The sequence below is a fragment of the Zalophus californianus genome, chromosome 12 (genome assembly GCF_009762305.2).
Source record: "Zalophus californianus isolate mZalCal1 chromosome 12, mZalCal1.pri.v2, whole genome shotgun sequence".
NCBI classification, from domain to species: Eukaryota; Metazoa; Chordata; class Mammalia; order Carnivora; family Otariidae; genus Zalophus; species Zalophus californianus.
The window spans coordinates 84,074,547-84,099,607 of record NC_045606.1 but is presented as its reverse complement, the minus strand read 5'-3'; the positions used below and the strand labels follow the sequence as shown (position 1 = coordinate 84,099,607).

The following is a 25,061-nucleotide window of genomic DNA, read 5'->3' as shown; positions in this document are numbered from 1 at the left end:
CAGGAACACGTATTTGAGGTCTAACTCCATTAAGACCTGTCTCCTTTGTTCACTGCTGTCACTGCCAACGCCTAGGACAGCGTCAGTAGGGCACACTCCACAAATTATTGTTGGACAAAGGAGGGAGGGTGTTCAATAATGCCAAATGCCAGACTTCTAAACCCACCTGTAACACGGTTTCTAAAAAAGCTTCTCAATTATTTACTCTTAAGTGACGGTCGCCATTTCTTCACTTCTAAAAGGATATAACTTAGGAGGGCCATATCAGTTAATTACTTTAAGACTAAATTTGGCCCTCATCCCTGTCGAGTTTGGAGAAACTGCGCTCTAAAAATCCCTTATCAGCCCAAATACGATAGTATGTAAAGAAAACGATTAACCTAGGTTTAAACACCAGGGCCTCCCGTGGTGGTTCGCCTCGTTCTAAAATGAGGGTTTACCTCGTTCTAAGATGGCCACGAAGGGTGGGCCCCGCGGTCAGATTCTCTGAGTCGCGTGGGCAAACTCGCGGGACCGCGACTCAGAGGAGGATCTTAACGGCGCAGAACGGAAGTTCCTGAGCCTTCAAACCCGCGGGGAAGCAACTCCGCAACGGACCAAGATGGCGGCGCCCAGTGAGGGGCAAGCGTTCGCTGCGGGGGTTGAAAAGAATTGGGGTGCGGTTGTTCGCTCCCCAGAAGGGACTCCCCAAAAAGTCCGGCAGCTGATAGATGAGGGGATTGCCCCGGAGGAGGGAGGCGCGGAAGCGTGAGTTCGCGAGTCCACCCTGGGTCCGGCGCGGGCGGATTGGGGAGGGTTTGGGGAACGCAGGCCTGGGGGGGAGGGGGATCCCCTGGGTCTGCAACTCGGTTGGTGGGGTTGGCTACGTCAGGGGTTGTGAAAGAGAATGGGTTTACTACGTTTACTCGGCTTTAATCTTATCGGGATGTACTGCATTCCGTACCACGGGCGGATTTTTGCCACGAGACAGGTTTTGGAGGGAAGGAAAAAAAAGACCGCTAACTGAATATGCACCTGACATCTTAGTTTGATTTCTTAACCTTTTTTTGAGCCTTAGACACCTTTGGCAGCCGGGTAAAGCTTATGAACCCCTTCTCAGAATATTTTTAAGTGCATGAAGTAAATTACATAGGATTATTTTAAAAAATTACGTTGGAATGCAGTTATCAAGAGAGTAAAATTTAAAAAGTGATGCAATGGGGTGCCTGGGTGGCTTAGTCGGTTAAGCGTCTGCCTTCCGCTGGGGTGGTGGTCCCAGGGTCTTGGGATCAAGCCCCGTATGGGGCTCCTTGTTCGGAGGGGAACCTGCTTCTCCCTCTTCCTCTGCCCCTCTCCCTGGTTGTGCGCTCTCTCCCTCTCAAATAAATAAATAAAGTCTTTTTTTAAAAGTGATGCAGTAACATGTGGTTCATTATTAAAGAGTTAATTAACATCTAGTAATGTCTGCTATCTACCATAATTCTGAAGCAATCATAAACATAAGTGATATTTCAAAACGTGCAACAACCATAATGTGGTGACAAAATATCTGATTTCCATTGGTGACAAATTCACAGGTACTGCTGATGCTACTATATTTTGTGGGTTTTTTTTTTTATTACCTTCATTCATAATTGAAGGAAATGCTAAATTTCAGTTAGAGGTTAGTAAAATGTCACTTTTTTCTCAGACAGGTTTGTGGATCCTCTCAATTTCTTTCAAGAACCACACTTCCCTGAGGCTCTCTGACTCTCTGAGAAAGTCTTTGAGTTTATTTCTTTTGAGTTATAATAGTTGGTGTAACCCTGTTTTTGTTAAAATGACTTTTTTCCTCAGCAGTTCCTCCCTCTACCCCTCCCACATGCTGCTGAAATACCTTTTGCTGAAAATAAGATAATTGTTTTGTTGGTTTTTTTCTCCCTGAATTTTTTTCATAAAATTGCCTGAAGATCTTTACTTTTTTTTTTTTTTAAGATTTTATTTAGTTATGTGACAGAGAGAGCACAAGCAGGGGGTGTGGCAGGGAGAGGGAGAAGCAGGCTCCCCTCAGAGCAGAGAGCCTGATCCGGGGGGATCCCATGATGCTTAACCAACTGAGCCACCCAGGCACCCCTGGAGATCTTTACTTTGATTTGAATTTTCAAATTAGTTCTTTTTTTGGGGGGTGGATATCAAGAGTCAACCCAGGTAGAAATATCAAAATTTTTTTCCCTGTGTTAAAAAGAGTTAAATTTCTAAGGTGGTTCAAATTGTCTAATGCATAGAAGCCTTGAGTCTAATTTTATGTTTACATAAGTTGTGTGAAATACTATTGGAGAATAGTGCGTGAGCTAGAACAGTTTGCCGGTATAGGATTAGTAGGTATGGCCAAACTGTAAAGAGGTTTGAACGCCAGACTGAAGAATTTGGATTCTATTTAGTAAGTATTGTGAAACCATTGATAATTTTAAGCAGAGGAATGACATAACAAATGATTTTTAGAAAGGTTAAAATCCAGCGTGGCATGATTGATGCTATGATGTGCTGAGAAGTGAGATGAAAAATGTTTGGGCAAAGTGATGCTGTGGAAGGATTATCAAGAGTTCTGCCACTTTATTTTAGGAAGGACACATCTGCCACATTCCAGTCAGTTAATGGGTCGCCCCAAGCAGAACAGCCGCCATTGGAATCTACAAGCAAAGAAGCCTTCTTTAGCAGAGTGGAAACATTTTCTATATCCTTTTTTATTAGCTCATGTGAGCTGCACTTTCTCCCTGCTCCTGGAACTGTTACTCCTCCACTTACTCTGATGTTTTAAATTTAAGAATTAAACTTGGTAAGGGGCGACTGGCTGGCCCAGTTGGTAGAGCATGTGACTCTTAATCTCAGGGTCGTGAGTTCAAGTCCCATGTTGGGCATGGAGCCTAGTTAAAATTTTTTTAAAAAGTAGATTTGGTAAGAAATTTTATAGGAAAATTAGCATCAGAGAATGTTGTTCCTCAAAGGGATGTTTGAGATGACCCGACATCGCTTCTTGGCCTTTTGGCTAAGATCAAGTGTTGAGATGACCTGACCTTTTTTTTTCCCCTGACCTTTTCTTTTCACAGAAGAAAACAGTAAGAGCTCGAGAGGAGAAGAAATAATAATTAACACTTGTATGTAGCGTATTTTCACATATATTATCACATTTGATCTTCACCTTAAACCTATGAAAACAGGTATTATTATTATTATTATACTCATTTACAGAAGAGGAAACAGTTTCAGGTAGATTATGTGACTTGCCTCTGGTCAACCTGCTAGCAAATGGCAGAGTCAGGAATACAGCATAAGGCTATTGGTACCCCAACCTAACGTTTTTTGAGACTGCCTACTACCCTTCCTGTCTCTTTCTAGATTTTCCCCTGTATATTATCTATTATTACATAATGAACTACACTATGACTTAATGGCTTAAAACAACCAACCACTTAGGTCACAATTTCTGTGGGTCAGGAATGTGGGCCCAGCTTGGTTGGGTCCTCTAGCTTAGGGTCTCTCGCAGGCTACAATCGAGGTGGCAGCTGACCTGCAAGTCATCTCCAGGCTCTCCTAGGAGAAGATGCACTTCCAAGCTCACCCACATGGCTATTGGATTGAGGGCTTCAAGTCTGTAGTGGCTGTTGGCTAGAGCCCTCCCTACATTCCTTGCAACATGGGCCTCTCCACACGGACAGTTCATAGCATGGCAGCTGGCTTCCATCAGAGTGAGCAAGTGAAAGAGAGCAAGAAAGAAGCTAGACTCTTTTTGTGACCTAATCTCAGAGGTGACATCCCATCACTTCTGCCCTTTTCTATTCACTAGAGTGATTTTTTATTTTTTATTTTTTTTTTTTAAAGATTTCATTTATTTATTTGAGAGATAGAGAGCATGAGAGGCAAGAGGTTCAGAGGGAGAAGCAGACTCCCTGCTCAGCAGGGAGCCCGATGTGGGACTCCATCCCGGGACTCCAGGATCATGACCTGAGCCGAAGGCAGTCAATTAACCAACTGAGCCACCCAGGCGCCCCTAGAGTGATTTTTTAAAAAATATAAAACATAAAACAATTATAGACTTGCAGACTTTGTTGCGCAGGTTATAAAGAACTTCCTTTCTGAGCTACATATAAGTAAGTTGCCAAAGTGATGATACTCGCTACCCCCAAATATTTCCTACATAGAAGGACTTTTTCCTACATAACTGCAATACAGCCATCAAAATCAGGAAATTTCACCTAATAAATTACTACCATCTAACCCTCAGACCCTAATCATTTCAACAGTTGTCCTAATAATATTCTTTTTTTTTTTTTTAAGATTTTATTTATTTATTTGACACAGAGAGACACAGCGAGAGCGGGAACACAAGCAGGGGGAGCAGGAGAGGGAGAAGCAGGCTCCCCGCGAAGCAGGGAGCCCGATGCGGGGCTCGATCCCAGGACCCTGGGATCATGACCTGAGCCAAAGGCAGACGCCCAACGACTGAGCCACCCAGGCGCCCCCTAATAATACTCTTTATAACAAAAGGAGCCAGTTGAGATTCCTGTTTTTCCTGGAATTTCGTGATCGTGATACGTTCGAAGGTGACAGGCCAGTTGTTTTTCGGAGTGTACCTCAATTCGCATCTGTCTGCTGTTTCCTTTCAGTTCGATGCAGCTGGTGGAGGAGCCTCCCAGGACGGTGCTGTGTGCTCACTGCGTCCTGCCAGGTGGCAGATTTAGGTGTATCCCTTTCCTGGTGATTCCTTTCCTCCCTTGAGTCAGGGAGTGTCTGCCCATCTTTTCCATTGTAAAGTAACTCTCTTCTTTCTTTGTAGTTAAAGTGTTTTGGGCAGAGGTGCTTTGAAACTATGCAAATATAGGGCGCCTGGGTGGCTCAGTTGGTTAAGCGACTGCCTTCGGCTCAGGTCATGGTCCTGGAGTCCCGGGATCGAGTCCCGCATCGGGCTCCCTGCTCAGCAGGGAGTCTGCTTCTCCCTCTGACCCTCTTCCCTCTCGTGCTCTCTATCTCTCATTCTCTCTCTCTCAAATAAATAAATAAAATCTTTAAAAAAAAAAAAACTATGCAAATATCCCATTCCTCATCAAACTTCATTAAGTAGTAATTTACTCAGAGCAGCCTGGGCTGCCTTTTTTATTCAGTGGGTTATAATCCATTACTATCATGATATATTTTGATACTCCGGTTATCCCTGATTTGGTGATCGGGGACCCCATGGAGATTTCTTTACACCCTACTTGGCTTCAGCACCTCAAGGTGAGCAGCCCCTTTTTACCCACTTTGGCTTCTGACACCTGGCACTGAGCTGCCTCCCCTCACCTTCCTGGCTGTCCTCCTTGCTCACCATCTGATAGCTTTAGGAATAAATTGCTCAGGAAGAGGAAGGTATTTTAATCCTTCTGCTGCTCCTTGGACTAATTCCTGATTTTGCTGCAGTATTTAGAACCGTTTTCTTTGGGTCTTTTTTGTTTTCATGGATATGAATTGATCACCACTTAGGATATGACAATTGTTTATTTAACACAGCTAGTTAAGTAATTCTAGTACTTTTATTTACTTATTTACTTACTATTTTTTTAAATAGACTCCATGCCCAGCTTGGAGCCCTTTAACATTTATATCTAAATTCTGTTTTCTAGGGCGCCTGAGTGGCTCAGTTGGTGAAGCGACTGCCTTCGGCTCAGGTCATGATCCTGGAGTCCCAGGATCGAGTCCCGCATCGGGCTCCCTGCTCAGCGGGGAGTCTGCTTCTCCCTCTGACCCTACCCCCTCTTGTGCTCTCTCTCTCTCTCAAATAAATAAAAAAAGAACTGCTTTAAAAAAAATAAATAAATTTCTGTTTTCTAGCCTTTAGGCCCTCTTTTGCTGATTTAGAATATTTTCAAATTCCCATATTTTAAGCATAAAATACACAGGGCTCTGTAGAGAAAAAGTTAATAATTTTTGCCCCTCTGGTTATTATTCAAATGACTTTCATTATTCTGTGAAGTATGTGTGCTTTAAAAATAGTTTTTTCAAACTTTTCTTATGGCTTTTCCTCTCAATCTGTTTATTCCTGTATATATAAAAGAATGAGTTCAAGTTTTAATTTTTGACTTACTCATTTTAATATACTTGCAGTGTTGTTTTTCTTAATGTGAATACTCTCTGAAATGGGCAGGTAAGCCCTCCGAGCTGTCTCCACTTGTCTGTGCAAAATACGGCTGGGTCACAGTTGAATGTGATATGCTCAAGTGCTCCAGCTGCCAGGCTTTTCTCTGTGCCAGTTTACAACCAGCTTTTGATTTTGACCGATGTAAGTATAAAGTACAAATTACATTTTCCTCCATGTTCACAGATATATTAGACCAGTTTTTCTAAAAAGACCAGTCACCTGTGTTTGATCAAAGAATGTGTACTATTACATGGAGCAAAGTGAATTTGTGATCGTCTTCATCTTAATGATTAGCTTCAGTTACTACTTTTTTAAAAAACTGAGCTATTTTAAAGTGAACCTGACTTTATGCATTCTGGAAAACTAACAGCAGGGTATGTTTACTTTATGGTTCCAAAATGTATACTTAGACAAAGAGACAAGGCACTTTGATGAAGCCTGGTGCTTCAGAATGCCTGCCTTGTAAGACACATATTATCTCCTTTGTTATTGAGCTTAGGATCTTGATTTAGAACTTGTTTTGTGAAAAATATTAAGATGATATAGTTGCTAATATTTTCATGGCTTTTAAAATTATCTTAGTCATTTTTATTTTTAATTCTGTCTATACTCTTAAAGGTTCTTGGCCATTCGATTTTGAATCTATCTAGTGTTTTCTAAGGCATTACTCCCTATGTGGGTTTCAGATAAGGACCGATGTGCTGAGCTGAAGAAAGCCTTGTGCACTGCCCACGAGAAGTTCTGTTTCTGGCCAGACAGCCCCTCCCCAGGTACTCATTTCCAAGATCTCCCATTTACCATCTCTTCTAGTATTGTCTATTTCTTTGCGAAAATCTAGTCTTGGAGGTTTCTTTTCTTCCTTTCTACTTGTGCTTTTCAAGAAGAACTTACATTCATCCACTTGTTAGGTTCTTACTTAACTTTATTATGGCATTCAGCATGCCAACAGCTTAGCCATGTATACATTATCCCACTTAATTCTCACAGGGGCCCTGGGAGCTAGATTCTCAACCCATTTTTGGGGTGAGGAAACAGAGTCAGAGATCTTAAAACCAAGTGGTGAGGAGGCAAAACTATGGTTTTATCTGATTTCAAACTCTGCTTTTCCCACCATAGCAAACAGTCCCATGTTCTCCCCTGGCTTCCTTTGGTGCACTAACGGTGGCAGTTAAATGGGGTTCGGTTGCTAAAGCAGACTCACAGGAAGCCAGATGAGAGTGATTACAAATATAGAGTTTATCACAGTGAAATGACACAATATAACAGAGCATTGAAGCCAAAGACTGCCTGTATAAGGGCCTTGGCAGGGCGCACTCTCTTGCATCAGGTGACTTTGTGATTGTCTTCACTCTAATTATTAACTTCAGTCTTTAGTTTTTTTTTAGAACTAAGCTACTTTAGAGTGAACCTGACTATGTATTCTAGGAAACTAACATCAGGGTATGTTTTCTTTATGGTTCCGAAATTTATACTTAGGCTAAGAGACACAGGAGTTTTATGAAGCCTCACACTGCAGAATGCCCTGCCTTATAAGATACATGATAGCTCCTTTGTTATTGATCTTAGAATCTTGATTTAGAGCTTGTTCTGTGAAAAATATTAAGATGATGCAGTTGCTAATATTCTCCTATCTTTTAAAGTTGTTTTAGTTATTTTTAATCGTATCTGTACCCTTGAAGGCTCTTGGCCTTTAAGTGTTTCTATGCACAAAAAGCCCAAAATGTAGTAACAAGTGGGATTTTTTTTTAAAGATTTATTTACCCATTTTAGAGAGAGAGAGAGAGCATGCGTCCATGAGTGGGGAGGGGGACAGAGGGAGAGAATCTTCAATCAGACTCCCGCTGAGTATGGAGCGTGATGCAGGCCTCAATCCCATGACCCTAAGATCATGACCTGAGCTGAAATCAAGAGTCAGACACTTAACTGAGTCACCCAGCACCCCAGCAAGTGGGATTTTTAAATATTTTACTGGTTGGGGCACCTGAGTGGCATAGTCAGTTGGGTGTTGGACTCTTGGTTTTGGCTCAGATTGTGATCTCAGGGTTGTGAGATTGAGCCCTGCATCAGGCTTAGCACTCAGCACAGAGTATGCTTGAGATTCTCTCTCCCTCTGCCCATCCCCACCCCGCTCTCTCTCTCCCTCTCTCAAATAAATAAATCTTTTTATAAATAGATAGATAGATATTTTACTGGTCACATAGGCATATTCTTGCTGGGTAACCAGCCTCCACAGCAGAGCCTTCCAGAAGGCTCACCAAGACCAGTTGCAAAACTTCATGCCTGACCAGACATTCGTGCCATGCAGGTCTAACTTTTATTTCAGTAGGACAGCTCAAGCCAATTCCAGGGTCACTGATGCCTGGAAATACTCAGTCACTTGGGCATCTGCCTTTGGCTCAGGTCATGATCTCAGGGTCCTGGGATCGAACACCACCTGAGCAGGGAGTCTGCTTCTCCCTCTCCCTCTGCCCCTGCTCGTGCTCCCTCTCTTGCTCACTCTCAAATAAATAAATAAAATCTTTAAAAAAGAGAGAGAAAGATTGAAAGTGTCTATAGAGTGCCATTTACTGATAAGGGGAGATAGAAGGGACTATTAAGGAATAACATTTTTAAAGTGAAGATGATGTGTAACAAGGAGTTGCTGCTGTTGGCCTAGCTATTTCACTGTGTAGTACAACTGAACTCAGTCCCACGAGGATGTGACTCCTTCTCCCAGTGTACCCAGTCCAGGTTTTTAGGATCTGCCCAGGACCCTGTTGGTGGTTCCCAACTCTTATTATTATACACTCTGCTTTCTTGTTCCACCTACTTGCAGACCTCTAACTCCTATCCCAACTTTTCTTTTGAGCTTGACTCATTTTCAACTACCTTCTAAACATTTTTATGTAATGTCTTATAGGTACCTGGAATTCAATATGTGCAAAACTGAAGTCTTCATTTTGTACCTAAACTTTACTTCTCTTATATTTTCTCCATCTTAAATGGTACTGACCTCCCCCCTAGTTGTCCTAGCCAGAAACCTGGATGTCACTTTAGATGCCCTTCCCTATCTATCATCACCACCTGGTCCTGTCCATTCTACCTTCTAAACAGATCTCAAATGTGACCTTTCAATTATACCACCCTTGGTTTGGTTCTTTCACATTCCAGAGACTTTAGTGTGAAGAGAGGAAGACCTACAACTATTTATGCTTTAATGCTTACATTTATTAAGCATATCTGAGAAATATAATTTTGAAGGTAATTTTTTTCTAACGTTTACCAACTAAATTAAATCCCCTTAAATATTTTAATTTATAATTATAATTTATAATTACTAATTGACTAGACTGATTATTTTGAACATATCAAACACTGAAGTAGACAAAATACTCACATATGTTAATATAAAACATAAAGTTTAACTTATGTTAAAACATTTTCATGGTGGGTTTAATTTCTTCTGTTTGCTCTTTTGCCTTCATCAGTTTTTACTAGTATTTTCTTAGGATTGTAGGAATCAGACCAAACCCTAAATCAGACCAAAGTGACCAGTCTCCTAAGTTTTGTCAAACCTGAGCCACTGGTCATCAGAACATGTTTCCTTCTTAGTGTTAAACCTCACTTGATTTTTTGTTTTATTTTTAATTTTTTATTTCTTAAAGGATTTTACTTACTTATTTTTAGAGAGAGGGCAGAGAGCAGGGGGAGGAGCAAAGGGAGAGGGAGAAAAAGGGGGAAAGAATCTCAAGTGCACTCCCCGCCGAGCCCAACTGGGACTTGATCTCACGACCCTGAGATCATGACCTGAGCCGAAACCAAGATTTGGACACTCAACCCACTAAGCCACCCTGGCGCCCCTTCACTTGATTTTTTAAAATCCATACCTTTTTTGTTGATTGTAGTTTTTTTATAATTGGACTTTTCTAGTAAAATGATACATCTTTTTAAATTGATGGCATATGTCTTGACATATTTGGTTACTTGCAACAACTTTTAATAGTTTGAGAATATTTAATAACATTAGGGACCAAAATCTGGTTGCTGATGATACAATAAGTGGTGAACAAAGTGCTATTTTTACTTTTGTACCTCTTAATAACAAAACTAGAAAAGAGATTTTTTCTTTTTCTTTTTTTTTTTTTAAGCATCCTTATGATTGAGGGATAATTGACATAATAAACTGCACATGTTTAGGTGTACAGTCTGGTAGGCAGACACTTAACGACTGAGCCACCCAGGCACCCCCAAAAGCACATTTTAAAAGATTTTATTGGGGCGCCTGGATGGCTCAGATGGTTAAGTGTCTGCCTTCGGCTCAGGTCATGATCCCGGGGTCCTGGGATTGAGCCCCACATCAGGCTCCTGGCTCAGCGGGGAGTCTGCTTCTCCCTCTCCCTCTGCCTCTCCCACTGCTCATGCTCTCTCTCTCTCTGTATCTCTGTGTCTCAAATGAATAAATAAAAAAATCTTTAAAAAAAAAGATTTTATTTAGGGGTGCCTGGGTGGCTCATTCAGTTAAGCATCTGCCTTCGGCTCAGGTCATGATGCTGGAGTCCCAGGATCAAGCCCCACCTCGGCCTGCCTAGATATGCTAAGTGAACTCTTGCTCCTCCGCTCTCCAAGACTACCATTAAGAAAAGTGTGACTAGGGGCACCTGGGTGGCTCAGTCGTTAAGCGTCTGCCTTCGGCTCAGGTCACGATCCCAGGGTCCTGGGATCGAGCCCCACATCGGGCTCCCTGCTCCACGGGAAGCCTGCTTCTCCCTCTCCCACTCCTCCTGCTTGTGTTCCCTCTCTCGCTGTCTCTCTCTCTGTCAAATAAATAAGTAAATATTTTTTAAAAAAAAACATCTTTATTAACTAAAGTCCATAGTATATATTAGGGTTCACTGTGTTGTACATTCTATGGATTTTGACAAATATATAATGACCCGTATCCACCATGACATTATATAGAAGTGCCTCACAGCCCTGAAAATTCCCTGTGCTCTACCTTTTCATCATTCACTCCTTCCCTCCCCCAGAATCACTGGCAACCACTGATCATTTTTACTGTCTCCATAGTTTTACTGTTTCCGGAATGTCATATAGTTAGAATCCCACAGCATGCAGCTTTTCAGACTGGCTTCTCTCACATAGCACTATACATTTAAGGTTCCTCAGTGTCTTCTAGAGTTCATTTTTTTCATTGCCACAGTTTGATATATTATTGCATTCTATTTCATTAAAATAACTGGGTTGTAGGGCGCCTGGGTGGCTCAGTTGGTTAAGCGACTGCCTTCGGCTCAGGTCATGATCCTGGAGTCCCGGGATCGAGTCCTGCATCAGGCTCCCTGCTCAGCAGGGAGTCTGCTTCTCCCTCTGACCCTCCCCCACCATGTGCGCTCGCTCTCTCTCTCTCTCTCATTCTCTCTCTCAAATGAATAAATAAAATCTTTAAAAAAAAATAACTGGGTTGTAAATTAGGTAAATGATAAACTGATTTCAGAACCTAAGAAGGGGTAATAGCTGTAGTTTTAAAAACTATTGCCTAAAATACGATGTTAGGTTTTTGCTGGACACAAAGGGCCAGACAGCTTGATCCCTGTCTTAGGAGCTTAGGTATTGTTGGGAAAGAAAAGTCTACATACATGAGGTATTTAGTAACAAAAGGGTAACAACAAAACAAAGGTTAACAACAAAACAAAAGTAAAGGAGCTATAAGAAACTAGGAATTCCCTAGTACTGTTGAAGAATAGGAAGAAATTCCAAGTGCTGTAATAGAAACTCTATAAAAGCAGGAGCTTTTGTCACTCACTGATCATAAGACCTGGATATGTTACTTTTATATTCCTCAGATTCCTCATCTGTAAAATTTATACGATAATATCTATCGCACTGAGTACTTTTTTTTTACATTTAAATTCAGTTAATTAACATATAGTGTATTATTAGTTTCAGAGGTAGAGTTCAGTGATTCATTGGTTGCATGTAACACCCAGTGCTCATTACATCATGTGCCCTCCTTAATGCCCGTCACCCAGTTACCCCATCCCCCCACCCCCAGTCATTAAATGAATTTTATAACATTGATGTTCCTTCTCTCCATTCTTCTGCCACTGGTATTTTACAGGGATTATTACCTTAGATCACTTTAATGTCTGCTAAGCTTATTTTTTTGCATCCCAACTGACCCCTTACAATCTCTACTCTAAACTGTGCATGTTATCTATAATATCACTCTTTCAGTGTTCATGATCCCAGCATCCTGGGATCAAGTCCCACATCGGGCTTCTTGCTCAGTGGGGAGCCTACTTCTCCCTCAGCCTGCCGCTCCCCCCTGCTTGTGCACGCTCTCTCTCTCTGACAAATAAATAAAATCTTAAAAAAAAAATATGTGAAATTAAAAAAAAATCTTTAAGTAATTTCTCATCACATACATTAGTAAAGTCATGGTCTAGTTACTCTCTACACTTTAACCCCATCTCCTACTCCTTTCCCCATAGGCAGACTTTGTTCCAGTCCTGTGAAACTATTTAGAATTACCCATCTGTGCCATTCCTTTGGGCCTTTGCTTTTACACACTGTTGTTGGTCTTCTAATTCAGCTTAGACCGACTGCTTCTGAGAAACCCTTCTTGAGAATCTTCTTTTTTTGAATATTATCACAAAAATATCATTACAGCCCCATCAAAAAAAGTCAGTAATTCTTAATACCTTCAAATAGTTTATCAATTTTATCAGTACCTAATCCCCATTGTTTTACAGACATCTTTTATTTTTTAACAATTTGCACCACATGATCTTCCAGTGTACTTTGTCCACAGATCGATTTGGGATGTTGCCATTGGATGAACCTGCTGTTCTTGTTAGTGAATTCCTAGATCGTTTTCAAAGCCTTTGTCACTTGGACCTCCAGCTTCCTTCCCTGAGGCCAGAGGACTTGAAAACTATGGTGAGTTTTTCTTGGCTAGCCTACAGTGGCCTTCAGTTGTCACTACCATTTGTACATGAAGCATCTCTTTAAGTGACAGAGGATTCAGATTGCTATGAAGAGAACTAGTTGTCCCTCAACTGACCTTTTCTAATCTCCACCAGCTATTGAGAGTTTAAGTAAATGGGTCCCACTGAAACTTCTAGATAGGATTCTTTAAATGGCACACATTCAATTTTATCTTGATTTGTTACTTAAACTATTTAACAGAAGATACTGAAATGTGACTTCATATGGTTTATTGCATATCATTTCCCAAAGAAAATATTACAGAAGTTAGAAACTCCCTTCTCCCCTGTGAAGAGAAATTAGAAATGCTCTGAAACTGAATATCTGTACTTGGAAACTGAATATCTAGTGTCCCATTTCATCACCCTGTAGACACTCCAAAGACAAGCTTTACTGTAGGAAATAGAAGCTATTATTTTGTTTCTTCAAGTTGAGAGGCTCTTTGGATTTTAACCAAAGTTTAACTTCTGTGCCTATATTATTTTTTATTTATTTATTTAAGATTATTTATTTTAGAAAGAGCATGGGGGGAGGGGCAGAGGGAGAAGGAGAGAGAGATTCCCAAGCCTCATGACCCCAAGATCATGCCCCAAGCCAAAACCAAGAGTCGGACACTCAACCAACTGAGCCACCTAGGCACCCCAACTCTGTGCCTATTTTAAATGTCCCTTGTCCCTAGCCAAGGCAGCTTTTTTGTTCACCTTGTCAGCTCTTTATTATTCTTAGAACAAAAATAAAAACCTTGGCAAGCTCTCTTGGTCTGTCAAGAAGTAAATTCAGTGTCAGGTTAAGATATAAATAGGAATCTGTTTTCATTACTTGGGTTTTGAAGTTTGCAGGTTTCAGAGAAAATCTGCATTGGTAAATTGAAAACAAAGTAGAACTAAGAAAAGATCTGGTAGTTCTAGGAAAACTGCTACCTTTCTCAATCAACAGATGCAGGGCATTTCAGAAAGCTTCTGTCTGAAACCTTAGCCCTGTCCTAGAAGTGAGCCTTCCGTAATGAAGAGAATTGTCTTCATGTTTGGGATTTCTTTCATGATTTTTGCCTTGTACCCTCTAGATACATCCTCATATGTGATTTTTGTGGTTGGAAATTTCAGTCTGTGACCTTGGTTCCTTTGTAGTGCTTGACAGAAGACAAGATTAGTCTTCTTCTGCACCTGCTTGAAGATGAACTTGATCACCGAACTGATGAGAGAAAAACTGCAAGCAAATTAGGCTCAGACATCCAAGTCCATGTCACTGCCTGTGTTCTCTCTCTGTGCGGCTGGGCGTGTAGGTTAGTCAGTGAATTTGCAGGGGGACGTGAACTCTTACAACATCATACACTGGTATCCATCAGTCACTAATAGGATTGGAGATCCATGGTGTTTCCTGTCAGAAAAACAGACAAAACCTGAGGGAGTGGCAAGGGGATGGTAAGAATCACTAACAAAACCAGATTTGACCTCAGAAATTCTTGGACACACCTAAACTTTGTTTTTTGTTTTTTGTTTTTTTACTATCACTTCCCAGCTGAGAATCTGTGCTCTTGGAAACAGTGAAGTTCCTTTCTGTTTATAGAAAGGAAGAAAAATCAGTTGAATTCATAAAAACTACCAAAGGAAACGCCAGCTGGAGCCCTCAGGCCTCCATGTTGGTGTTTCCATTCTAGCTGCTCAATTTGGCATAGACTCCCTCTGAGATAGAAAACTGTTGGAACGGGGGCACATGGCTGGCTCAGTCGGTGGAGCACTGACTCTTATCTCAGGGTTGTGAGTTCAAGCCCCCGCTGGATGTAGAGATTACTTAAAAATAAAATCTTTTTTTTTTTTTTTAGAGTTTATTTATTTGACAGAGAGACACAGTGAGAGAGGGAACACAAGCAGGGGGAGTGGAAGAGGGAGAAGCAGGCCTCCCACCAAGCAGGGAGCCCGATGTGGGGCTCGATCCCAGGACCCTGGGACCATGATCCAAGCCAAAGGCAGACGCCCAATGACTGAGCCACCCAGGCGCCCCTAAAAATAAAATCTCAAAAAAAAAAAAGAAAACTGTTGGAACCAATCTAGATTTACTTTAAATACACTTTCTTTGATAGATTAAGGAATATTTTTCATTGAAAAGGAAAAAGTTTCAAAAAGAATAGGAGAATTTATAAAACATAACCTTTAAGATAGTCTTGCCTTAGAGGTTACACCAAGACCCTTAGATCTTTCTTTAGGAACTTTGTGAGAGACGATGGAGTTGGGGGCCTGAGATGACATGATTCCCAGTCCACTGGGCTGTTCCAAAGATTCGTTTGATGAGATAAAGCGTTCTCATGAATGATTACACTTAGTCCCTTGGAAATGTTACTCTTTGAGGAAACTTTCTTTTCTGTTCCTGCCTAGTTCTTCTTTGGAACCCATGCAGCTCTCCCTGATAACCTGTTCACAGTGTATGAGGAAAGTGGGGCTCTGGGGCTTCCAGCAGATTGAGTCATCCCTGACAGACCTGGATGCATCCTTTGGCCTGACCAGCTCCCCCATCCCAGGCGCTGAGGGGAAGCCAGAGCGCTTCCCTCTTGTGCCTGAGTCTCCTCGGAGGATGATGACCCGGAGCCAGGATGCTACATGTTCCCCTGGCTCAGAGCAGGTATGGACTTAATTGGCTTGCTTGGGGTGGCCTTTTTAAAAAGCAACATTCTTCCCAAAAGTGTTGTGATGGAAAAGTTGGAGATGACCTTAGGTGGGTAAGCTTCACTTCTGACCACATTGACCAGAATACCGCATTGTTTTTATTCACCAGTTGCAATGCAGAAGCTATATTCATGATTTTGTATAAAAATATATTATTTTTTTCAAGAGTTTAGTTTTGTCGATGGTTCAGAAAGTAAATTCTTAGAGTTTAAACTGTAAAGCATTAGCTTTCACCTGCTTCTAGAAAACTTTGTTCTGACCATTGTCCTTTATGTCATTGGTGTACTTCTGTTACCTCTTCTTTCCTTCAGGCTGAAAGGAGCCCAGGTCCCATTGTCTCCCGAACTCGGAGCTGGGACTCTTCCAGTCCCGTTGACCGTTCTGAGCCAGAGGCTGCTAGCCCCACGACCAGAACTCGGCCCGTGACCCGCAGTATGGGGACAGGAGACGGCACTGGCCTGGAGGTGCCATCTAGCCCTCTCCGGAAAGCCAAGCGAGCTCGCCTCTGCTCTTCCAGCAGCTCGGTGAGTCCACCTGTGTGTAGAAGTGCCTGAACACAACAGGCAGTGCAACACGCCAGGCCCTCACCGTGTAGCACAGGGAAGCAGGCATGAGCCCTTCCCGGGTCCTGTGACTCTAAGTAGATAATGTGAATAAGTTTCAAGATGGGACAGTTGGGTACCATATCTTTGCAGTGGATTCTGGAGAGATAGTAAATATTTCAGGCCCATGGGGATGGCAGTGAGATCAGGGGGACCGACCTGATCAGGTACTGTTGGTTTAACATGAAGGGAATGAAAGTATTTATAAAGAGAGTGGGCATGACGTAGACAGTGTTGAAAGGAGAACGTCAGACTGGAAACGTGGGCACTTGAGAGATTCTGGTTGGGACAGCTCCTAGCGGTGCCTCCCTGAATTGATGTGGCACCCGCCCTTCATCAGCACTATTTCTCTTCCCCCTCTCAGGACACATCTTCCCGAAGCTTCTTTGACCCTGCCTCTCAGCATAGAGACTGGTGCCCTTGGGTAAATGTCCCACTTGGCAAGGAAACCAGGGAGCATGGTGGAACGGAGGTAGACACCAGGGGCCCCGCAGAGCCAGGCTGGAAGGCCGTGCTGAACATCCTCTTGGCCCACAAGCAGTCCAGCCAGCCGGCCGAAACAGACCACACGGTGAGATAAGCCGCTGCCTGCGCGTGTGCGGCACTTGCTGTTCATGGGATGAGGAGCAGAGGCGGGTCCTATAATTAGCACCCTGCCTGCCCTCAGCGCTCGGAAGTCAAGTTAGACAGAGTCAGGTTTCGTCCCAGAGAATCGGCATGGAACTAATTCAGTCTTCCTGCAGTTGCTTAGCATTTGGCCTTCCCTCAAATTCTGGTAAATTGTTTGTCTTCTTAACTAAAATGACTCAAAGTAAAGAAGGAGTATCAAAACAGAAATAGAGGGGAGGCAGCTGCTCCAGCCCCATGTTGCGGAATGGCTGCTTTTTCTGTCAGTTGCTGTCACTTGCATTTGGAGCCTGGCCAGTTAACTTAGCTGTCTGGAGCCCTGTACTCTGACCCCCAGATGACAGTTTCATTCCGCACGGTGGGCATGTTACTTTGCTCTGTTCCACAGCCCCAGGCTTGGGCACTGAGCCTCAGCTGGCCGTTGGCAGTCATGATCTCTGCTGCTTGCAAAATGTGGGTAGATGCAAATCCACCTTGACAGCTGAGAAAACAAGTGTTTACTCTGTGTAAAGAGGGGAAGTGATAGGAGGGTGGGCAATAAGGAATCATGGAAACTGGGTTCTCTTTCCTTTGCTGGCTCCTTCCCAAATCTGCCTTACAGCATTTCATGAATAGAATAATGTCTGACCCCCATGCCCTCCAAGGACAAAGTAAAATAATACTTGCCAGTTGATGTTTACAAGAAGCACTCCCAGGTTTGTGGGATTCTGCTGGCGAGAACCATAGCATTGCGAAAAGCCCAAGAATGTACATTTGTACCCTTAGTAAACAATGCAAATGAAGGCTTCCCAAGTTTTTCCACAGGGAAAAAAAAAATCCTCATTTTTCCAGTTTAAAAACTTTTGAAAATATGTAAAGCTATCTGAGGACAACTGTCTCCACCTATATTCTCTGCCCAGATCTTCCTGAAATAGAGCCTTACTGACTGCCCTCTGTCACTGTCTTACTAACAAGAAATCCCACCAGGGTTCTTGTGGGGTTTTTTGTTTTGGTGGTTTTTTTGTTTTGTTTAGTTTTTGTTTTTGTAGTGGGAGAAGTTGACCTCCTAATTGGCCCTGGTTCCAGGACTTTTGAGACCCTTTTTGGTAGTTTGTCTTAACCTTCCCACAGCTGCTATGACTGGGAAGTTCAGAGCTTAATGAGGCTGGGTAAAGGATCTTGATGTTAGAAAAAAGTTTATGTTATTTTTTCAACCAGAGTTTCTTTTAACTTTGTCACTCTATTCACTAAATTCCCCTCCATCATTAGTAAGAGCTCAGAGTCTCCCCACCCCTGCCCCAGACTTTTATTTTATTGAGACACTCATCCACAAATAGGATAAGAAGACAGTGAAAATGTCTTCTGATGTCCGAAAGTGGAGGTAACTTTATGGATTATCTTGCTTGGTGATTATTTATATTCTCACTGCGACCCTGTGCTCTTCACTGTGACTCCCACAGAGAGAACCAAGTGTTCTGATTCCCTGAGAACTTTTATCTTTTAGTGAATTGCTTTGTCTCCCTGTCACACCATTTCTCAGAATCTCAGATCACTTCATAGGCACGACCAAGTGGCAGTGAGAGTCTTCCTATTATTAGCTCCGCTGGCTATAAATGAAGCTGAGAAGGCCAGGGTCATCATTTAGCTTCGTTTCACCCCTTCGTCGTGGGTTATACTGTTAACCCCAGCGAGGCATCACGTGAATGTGAATCCTTGTTCACAAGAAATAATGCACTGGGACCAATTCAGCATCACCAGTGGAAACCAGCGCAACACGTGTGCTGCGCTAATGGTGGGTCCCAAGTGTCCGCCTCACACACAAAGACTAAGATGGACGCAGGTGCTTGGGGGAGGACACAAGCCGTGTGTGACAGGCTCAGAGTGCATCAGCGGTCGTGTAACTGTAGAACGCGGGCAACGGTTGATTTTTAGTCCGGTATTTTTAGGTGTGTGTGATGTATACAATATAAAGTAATAATATAAAGTTAGCTTGTTTTTCTCAATCCTAGACCTATCTAGATCACCGTGGGAGAAATTCACAGACCAAGCCTTAAAGCTGTTACCCCACCCTTCGTCTTTATAAAAGAATTTAATCTCTAATAATGAGCTTTTCTACCTATAGAGTCTCTCTGAGAAATCAAGGAAGGTATTCCGAATATTCCGGCAGTGGGAATCTTTATGCTCATCCTGAAGATTTTCCAGCCCTTCCTGGAGAGAAGCAGAATGAAGGACTTTGAGAAATAAAGTCTGAAATCCTTTTTGGTCAGCAGATGCTAAGTTTTTCTCCGTTCTGGTTTAATCATAAGGAGCCCCTGTCCTTGCAAAAGGCAGTGAATGTCACTGTCTGTGTCTGACTGAGGGGGAGCCTGTTTCCATGCGGGGTGTGGGCAGGTGAGGTACAGCAAGCCTGCTTCTGTTAAAGGAGTGTGGGGTTTATTCAAACAGACGGAAGACCAAGGACTTGAGCACTTTTACTCTCTTTCAGTACGGGGCAGTGTTTTGAGGACTCTTACATCCCAGGAATATGAGAGTATGTATTAATAAAATATTTGTTAAATTTCTTACTGCTGGAGAACTACCTTCCTTCTTGCCTCCTGGGCTGATACAAACAAGGCAGACACTGAGAAAACTTGAGCGGAGCACTTAACAAAATCTAAATTTCAGTTTGCAGATTGGCTGCAAAGCCTGACATTTATTAATTTACTTGTGATTCTAGTCGAAGAGGTATTTCTTTTTTTGGAGGTGGGGGAAGGGCAGGGGGAAGGGGAGAGAGAGAATCTCAAGCAGACAACACGCTGACCATGGAGTCCTACGCAAGGCTCGATCTCACGACCCTGAGATCATGACCTGAGCCGAAATCAAGAGTCAGACGTTGGGCGCCTGGGTGGCTCAGTTGGTTAAGCAACTGCCTTCGGCTCAGGTCATGATCCTGGAGTCCTGGGATCGAGTCCCGCATCGGGCTCCCCGCTCAGCGAGGAACCTGCTTCTCCCTCTGACCCTCCCCCCTCTCATGTGCTCACTCTCTCTCTCTCTCTCTCAAAATAAAAAATAAATCTTTAAAAAAAAAAGTCAGACGTTTGACTGAGCCACCCAGGCGTCCCCCAAAGAGGTATTTGTGAACCAGAGGGTGTTCGTTATGTCACCAGGAGATGTGTGTTGTAGTGAATGGCAGGCTGATAATGTTCTCTTCACTTTGGCAATAACAGAATGAGAGGCTCTAATAAGGGAAGAAAGTCCTTGAGGAGAGACCCCTCTCCATGTGCCTTCTGTACACGGCTCCCCTGAGTGGGGCTCCCCAAAGCCCCTTGACTGCTGGTGGGGAGCATTAGTGTCTGTGGTAGAGAAGATGGACCCTGACCCGTCCCATCTAAATAAGACTGCCCACAGATAATAGGGCCAGAAAGGCTAGAAAGTACTGTCTGAAATGTCATATTTTCTTTTAGTAACTGTGTTTGGTTGGGTTTCTGATTCACTTTTATACTGAAATATTTTAAAGAAGATAATAGACATCATAATATTCTGCCCGTGCTAAACTTCAGTTTCCATCTCTTAACAAAATACATTTTTTCCTGTATTCTTCACCCAACAAAAATGAATGATCCCTTAACATCATCTAGTACCCGGTCCATAGACAAAATTCCTAAGTATTCCAAGATGTTCTCTACATTTGATTTGTCCAAACCAGGTCCAATTCAAGATCATGGGTTGCATAAATCCCTTTAGTCTGAAGGACGGTCCCTTTTTTTTATGCATATCAGATTTTTAAATTTGTCATTTTTCAGCCCTAACTTTTATTTTTTTTTTTTTTTTTTTTTTTTTTTTTTTTTATAAAGATTTTATTTATTTATTTGAGAGAGAGAATGAGATAGAGAGAGAGCATGAGATGGGGGAGGGTGAGAGGGAGAAGCAGACTCCCCGCTGAGCAGGGAGCCCGATGTGGGACTCGATCCCGGGACTCCAGGATCATGACCTGAGCCGAAGGCAGTCGCTTAACCGACTGAGCCACCCAGGCGCCCCTCAGCCCTAACTTTTAAAAGGGTAAATCATGGGCGCCTGGGTGGCTCAGTTGGTTAAGCGACTGCCTTCGGCTCAGGTCATGATCCTGGAGTACCAAGATCGAGTCCCGCATCGGGCTCCCTGCTCGGCAGGGAGTCTGCTTCTCCCTCTGACCCTATCCCCTCTGATGTGCTCTCTCTCTCTCATTCTCTCTCTCAAATAAATAAATAAAATCTTAAAAAAAAATAAATAAAATAAAAGGGTAAATCATGTTGATATCACTCCTAAATCAATCCTCTATCAGATGAGGCTGGTAGAGCTGTTCCCAGGTTATTTTTTTAGGGGTGCTCTTTTGCCTTTGGCATGAGTGTTCATTGTCAGTCTCCATGGTCCCCTTAGGGGTAGATTGGTGGGCAGCTCTCTGACATTCACAGAAATGAGACTTTGGGCCCAGGGTGGAAGCTTTTTGCTCACTGGTGACTAAGTGAGTTTGGAGTCTACCCTCTAGAAGCTCGTATCCTCTAGGTCACCACTTTAGGAATGGTGCAGAACCATTAACACAAGGTGCTCAAAAGGACTACCAGGTTATAATAATGTGGGTAGATTTTTTAAAGTCCACTGCAATTTTTAATTATATACCTCCCTCCAAGGAAAGTATTCACATTTCTTTAAAATAGGCTTGGGGTGCCTGGGTGGCTCAGTTGGTTAAGCGACTGCCTTCGGCTCAGGTCATGATCCCAGGGTCCTGGGATCGAGTCCCACATTGGGCTCCCTGCTCAGCAGGAAGCCTGCTTCTCCCTCTCCCACTCCCCCTGCTTGTGTTCCCTCTCTCGCTCTCTCTCTCTCTCTCTCTCTCTGTCAATTAAATAAATAAAATCTTTAAAAAAAAATTAAAAAATAAATAAAATAGGCAAAGCTCCACAAGCTTGTTTTGTGCATGTGTGTGTGTTTGTGCATGTGTTTGTGTTTAAAGTATAAATGGAAGCAGATTGCAATAGACTCGGGTGTAATTCAAGAAACAATCTCTTCCATGTGGGAGGCACTGTGTAAGCCCTTGTATAGTGCAAACATAATCACTTCCTGTTTCTGCCCTCCAGAAGTTTATCATCCAGGCTGGAAGACACATCTATACACAAATGTTGCACAAGAATGCTCAATACTCTGGGAGAAGCATAAAAGAATTGAGGGGCACCTGGCTGGCTCAGTTGGTAGAATGTGTGACTCTTGTTTTTTTTTTTAATATTTATTTGAGAGAGAGAGAGCATGAGTGGGAGGGGCAGAGAGAAGGGGAGAGAAAATCACAAGCACACTCCCTGCTGAGCGGGGGAGCCTGATGTGGGGCTGGATCTCACAACCCTGAGATCATGACCTGAGCTGAAACAAAGACGCTCAACCAACCAAGCCACCCAGGTGCCCCAAGTGTGCAACTCTTTTTTTTTTTAATATTTTATTTATTCATTCATGAGAGACGGAGAGAGAGAGAGAAGCAGAGGGAGAAGCAGGCTCCCAAGGAGCAGGGAGCCCAATGCGGGACTTGATCCCAGGACCCTGGGATCATGAGCTGAGCCGAAGGCAGACACTTAACCATCTGAGCCACCCAGGCACCCAAGCGTGCAACTCTTGATCTCAGGGTTGTGAGTGCAAGTCCCATATAGGGTGTAGAGCTTATTTAAAAAAATTTTAAAAAAAAGCAAATTATCATGTATGGAATTGGAGAGAACTTCCAGAAAGGTATAGATTTGAGCTGGACTTGGAGATGAGTAGGACATGTAGGCTCTGTGAAAACTGGGACCTTGTCCATCTTATCTTTTTTTTTAAGTAAACTCTACCCCCAACATGGGGCTCAAACTCATGACCCCAAAGTCAAGAGTCACATGTTCTACTTATTGAGCCAGCTAGGCGCCACATTATCTATCTTGTTTACAAGAGCAGTGCTCTAACCCCTGAGCTATGGAGCCAACCACCATTATCTATCTTGTTTAGACAGCACTTGAAACTGCCTGGCACACATCAGACAATGAAATAAGGATATTTGAGGCTGAAGGAATGTTGTGAGCAAATGAGCAGAATTTCCTATGTTCCTGAAAGAGCAGGTATTCTGCTGTGGCCTGTGCACTGTGGAATAGAATAGAAAGGGTAAGAGAACAGAAGTCAGGACAGATTGGAGTCTCTGTTCTGCTGAGGAGTGTGGTCTTGATTCTGTGGGAAAAGGGAAACTTGAATTTCAGCAGGGAAATGACATTTGTACTCAGGAAGATCATTGTGGTGTGTGTGGATAGCACATTAGGGGAGACAGGAAGGCTCTAAAGGAGGTGTGATGGCAGAGACAATGGATGACTTGACAGAAAAGTCATTGACAACTTCAACGTGAACAGTCTGGGCGTGAGGAAGGGGAAGGAATCAAGGGCGACTGTGAGGTCTGTGGCCAGCCATTCCAGATCAAGAGCCAGGAGAGGAGGGAACACAATAGTTGTATTTTTAACATTTTGAGTTCAGTATCTGTCTACAAATGATGTCCTAGAGGTCAGGAGAGGAGAATCCTTTAGGAGGACCCTAAAGTCGAGGGTCATTGTTTCAAATGCAATCTAGAGAACTGCATAAAATAAAGCCATCCACCTTATCGTCAGCCTATGTAACTATGTACCTATGTAACTATGTACCCAAGGCTTGAGGCTACCTGTCCCAAGTTTCTGGTGAATACACTACTAGGCTGGACTGAGTATACTTTCACATGATCTTAGCCAAAAGGCCGAGAAGTGATGGACTAAGTATACTTTCAAACAGCAGTGGGTGTTCTCAGACAGGGTGATGCTCAATTTTATATGTCAGCTTCACTGGGCTGAGGGATGTCCAGATAGCCGGTACAATGTTATTTCTAGATGTATCCATGAGGATGTTTCAGGAAGAGATGAGCTTTAAAATCGGTGAAGAAGTAAAGTAGATCACTCTCACCAATGCGAGTGGGGATCATCCAATCCATTGAGGGCCTGAATAAAACAAAAGGGGAAGGGTGAATGTGTTCTTTGCTTGAGCTTTGACATCTGTCTTCTATTCTTGGACCTCGGAGCTCCTGGTTCTTGGGCCTTCAAGCCTGGATTGGAACGGCACCACCAGCTTCCCTTGGCCTCCAGCTTGCATGAGACAGATTATGGGCCTCCTCAGCCTCTATGATTGTGTGGGCCAATTCCCACAGAAAATCTCTTTGTTTTTTTTTTAAAAAGATTTTATTTATTTATTTGAGAGAGCAAATGAGAGATACAGAGCACGAGAAGGAAGAGGGTCAGAGGGAGAAGCAGACTCCCCGCTGAGCGGGGAGCCCGATGCAGGACTCGATCCCGGGACTCCAGGACCATGACCTGAGCTGAAGGCAGTCGCTTAACCAACTAAGCCACCCAGGCGCCCCAGAAAATCTCTTTGTATGTATCTGTACATATCACACCGGTTCTGTTTCCCTGGAGAACTCCAACTGGTACAGATGGAATCGAGCTCATGAACTTCTTCCCAAAGCTGATGTTCGTGTCCACACGCTACGAGATCACTTCAACCCCAGGCTACTCGTTCTTCTTCTGAGTTGTTCCCATCAAAGCTCTTGGTGTGGCCTTTTCAGGAACCCACTTTTCCTGATTTGATTCTTTATTTGAAAATACAATTTTTCTTCTTTTGGCAGATCCTTCGGAAGAAAATAATTGGGACGCCTGGGTGGCTCAGTCGGTTAAGCAGCTGCCTTAGGCTCGGGGCATGATCCCAGGGTCCTGGGATCAAGTCCCGCATCGGGCTCCCTGCTCAGCAGGGAGCCTGCTTCTCCCTCTCCTTCTGCCCCTCCCCCTGCTTGTACCCTCTCTCTGGGACAAATAAAATCTTTAAAAAAAAAAAAGATAATTGCCTAAAATTTCATTTTTTGCTATTTTACCATCCTCAGAGTTGGCACTATAAATCATCATGGTCAGGAATTTTCCTGCTTTCCTGAGCCACAGTAGGTAGCTTACGAGGATGCGGTGTAATCTCTGTGTTAATCATCTGCTGGCAAATAGAACTTTCAACGCCTTCCTCTCTACTTCGCAGGTGAGAACCTTCTTTTGCAGTCTTGGTCCAGCATCAGGGTGA

General features: G+C 43.1%; 1 protein-coding gene across 4 annotated transcripts; it reads left to right on the top strand.

Moving 5' to 3' along the window:
- The first annotated feature begins 559 nt into the window (after positions 1-559).
- ZC3HC1 (zinc finger C3HC-type containing 1) lies at positions 560-24,736 on the top strand. 4 transcript variants are annotated; one of them, XM_027574663.2, is made up of 10 exons: positions 560-747; positions 2,581-2,692; positions 6,121-6,271; positions 6,817-6,900; positions 12,918-13,045; positions 14,221-14,375; positions 15,466-15,709; positions 16,065-16,277; positions 16,720-16,926; positions 24,625-24,736. In XM_027574663.2, the coding sequence occupies exons 1-10, from the start codon at positions 602-604 to the stop codon at positions 24,697-24,699; spliced, it is 1,515 nt and encodes a 504-aa protein (XP_027430464.1). In that variant the 5' UTR covers positions 560-601; the 3' UTR covers positions 24,700-24,736. The 4 variants fall into 4 exon arrangements, with proteins under 4 accessions (XP_027430464.1, XP_027430466.1, XP_027430468.1 ...); XM_027574664.2 differs by lacking the exon at positions 24,625-24,736 and adding an exon at positions 19,084-19,522 and having other exon boundaries at positions 562-747; XM_027574665.2 differs by lacking the exon at positions 6,817-6,900.
- The last annotated feature ends 325 nt before the right edge of the window (positions 24,737-25,061 follow it).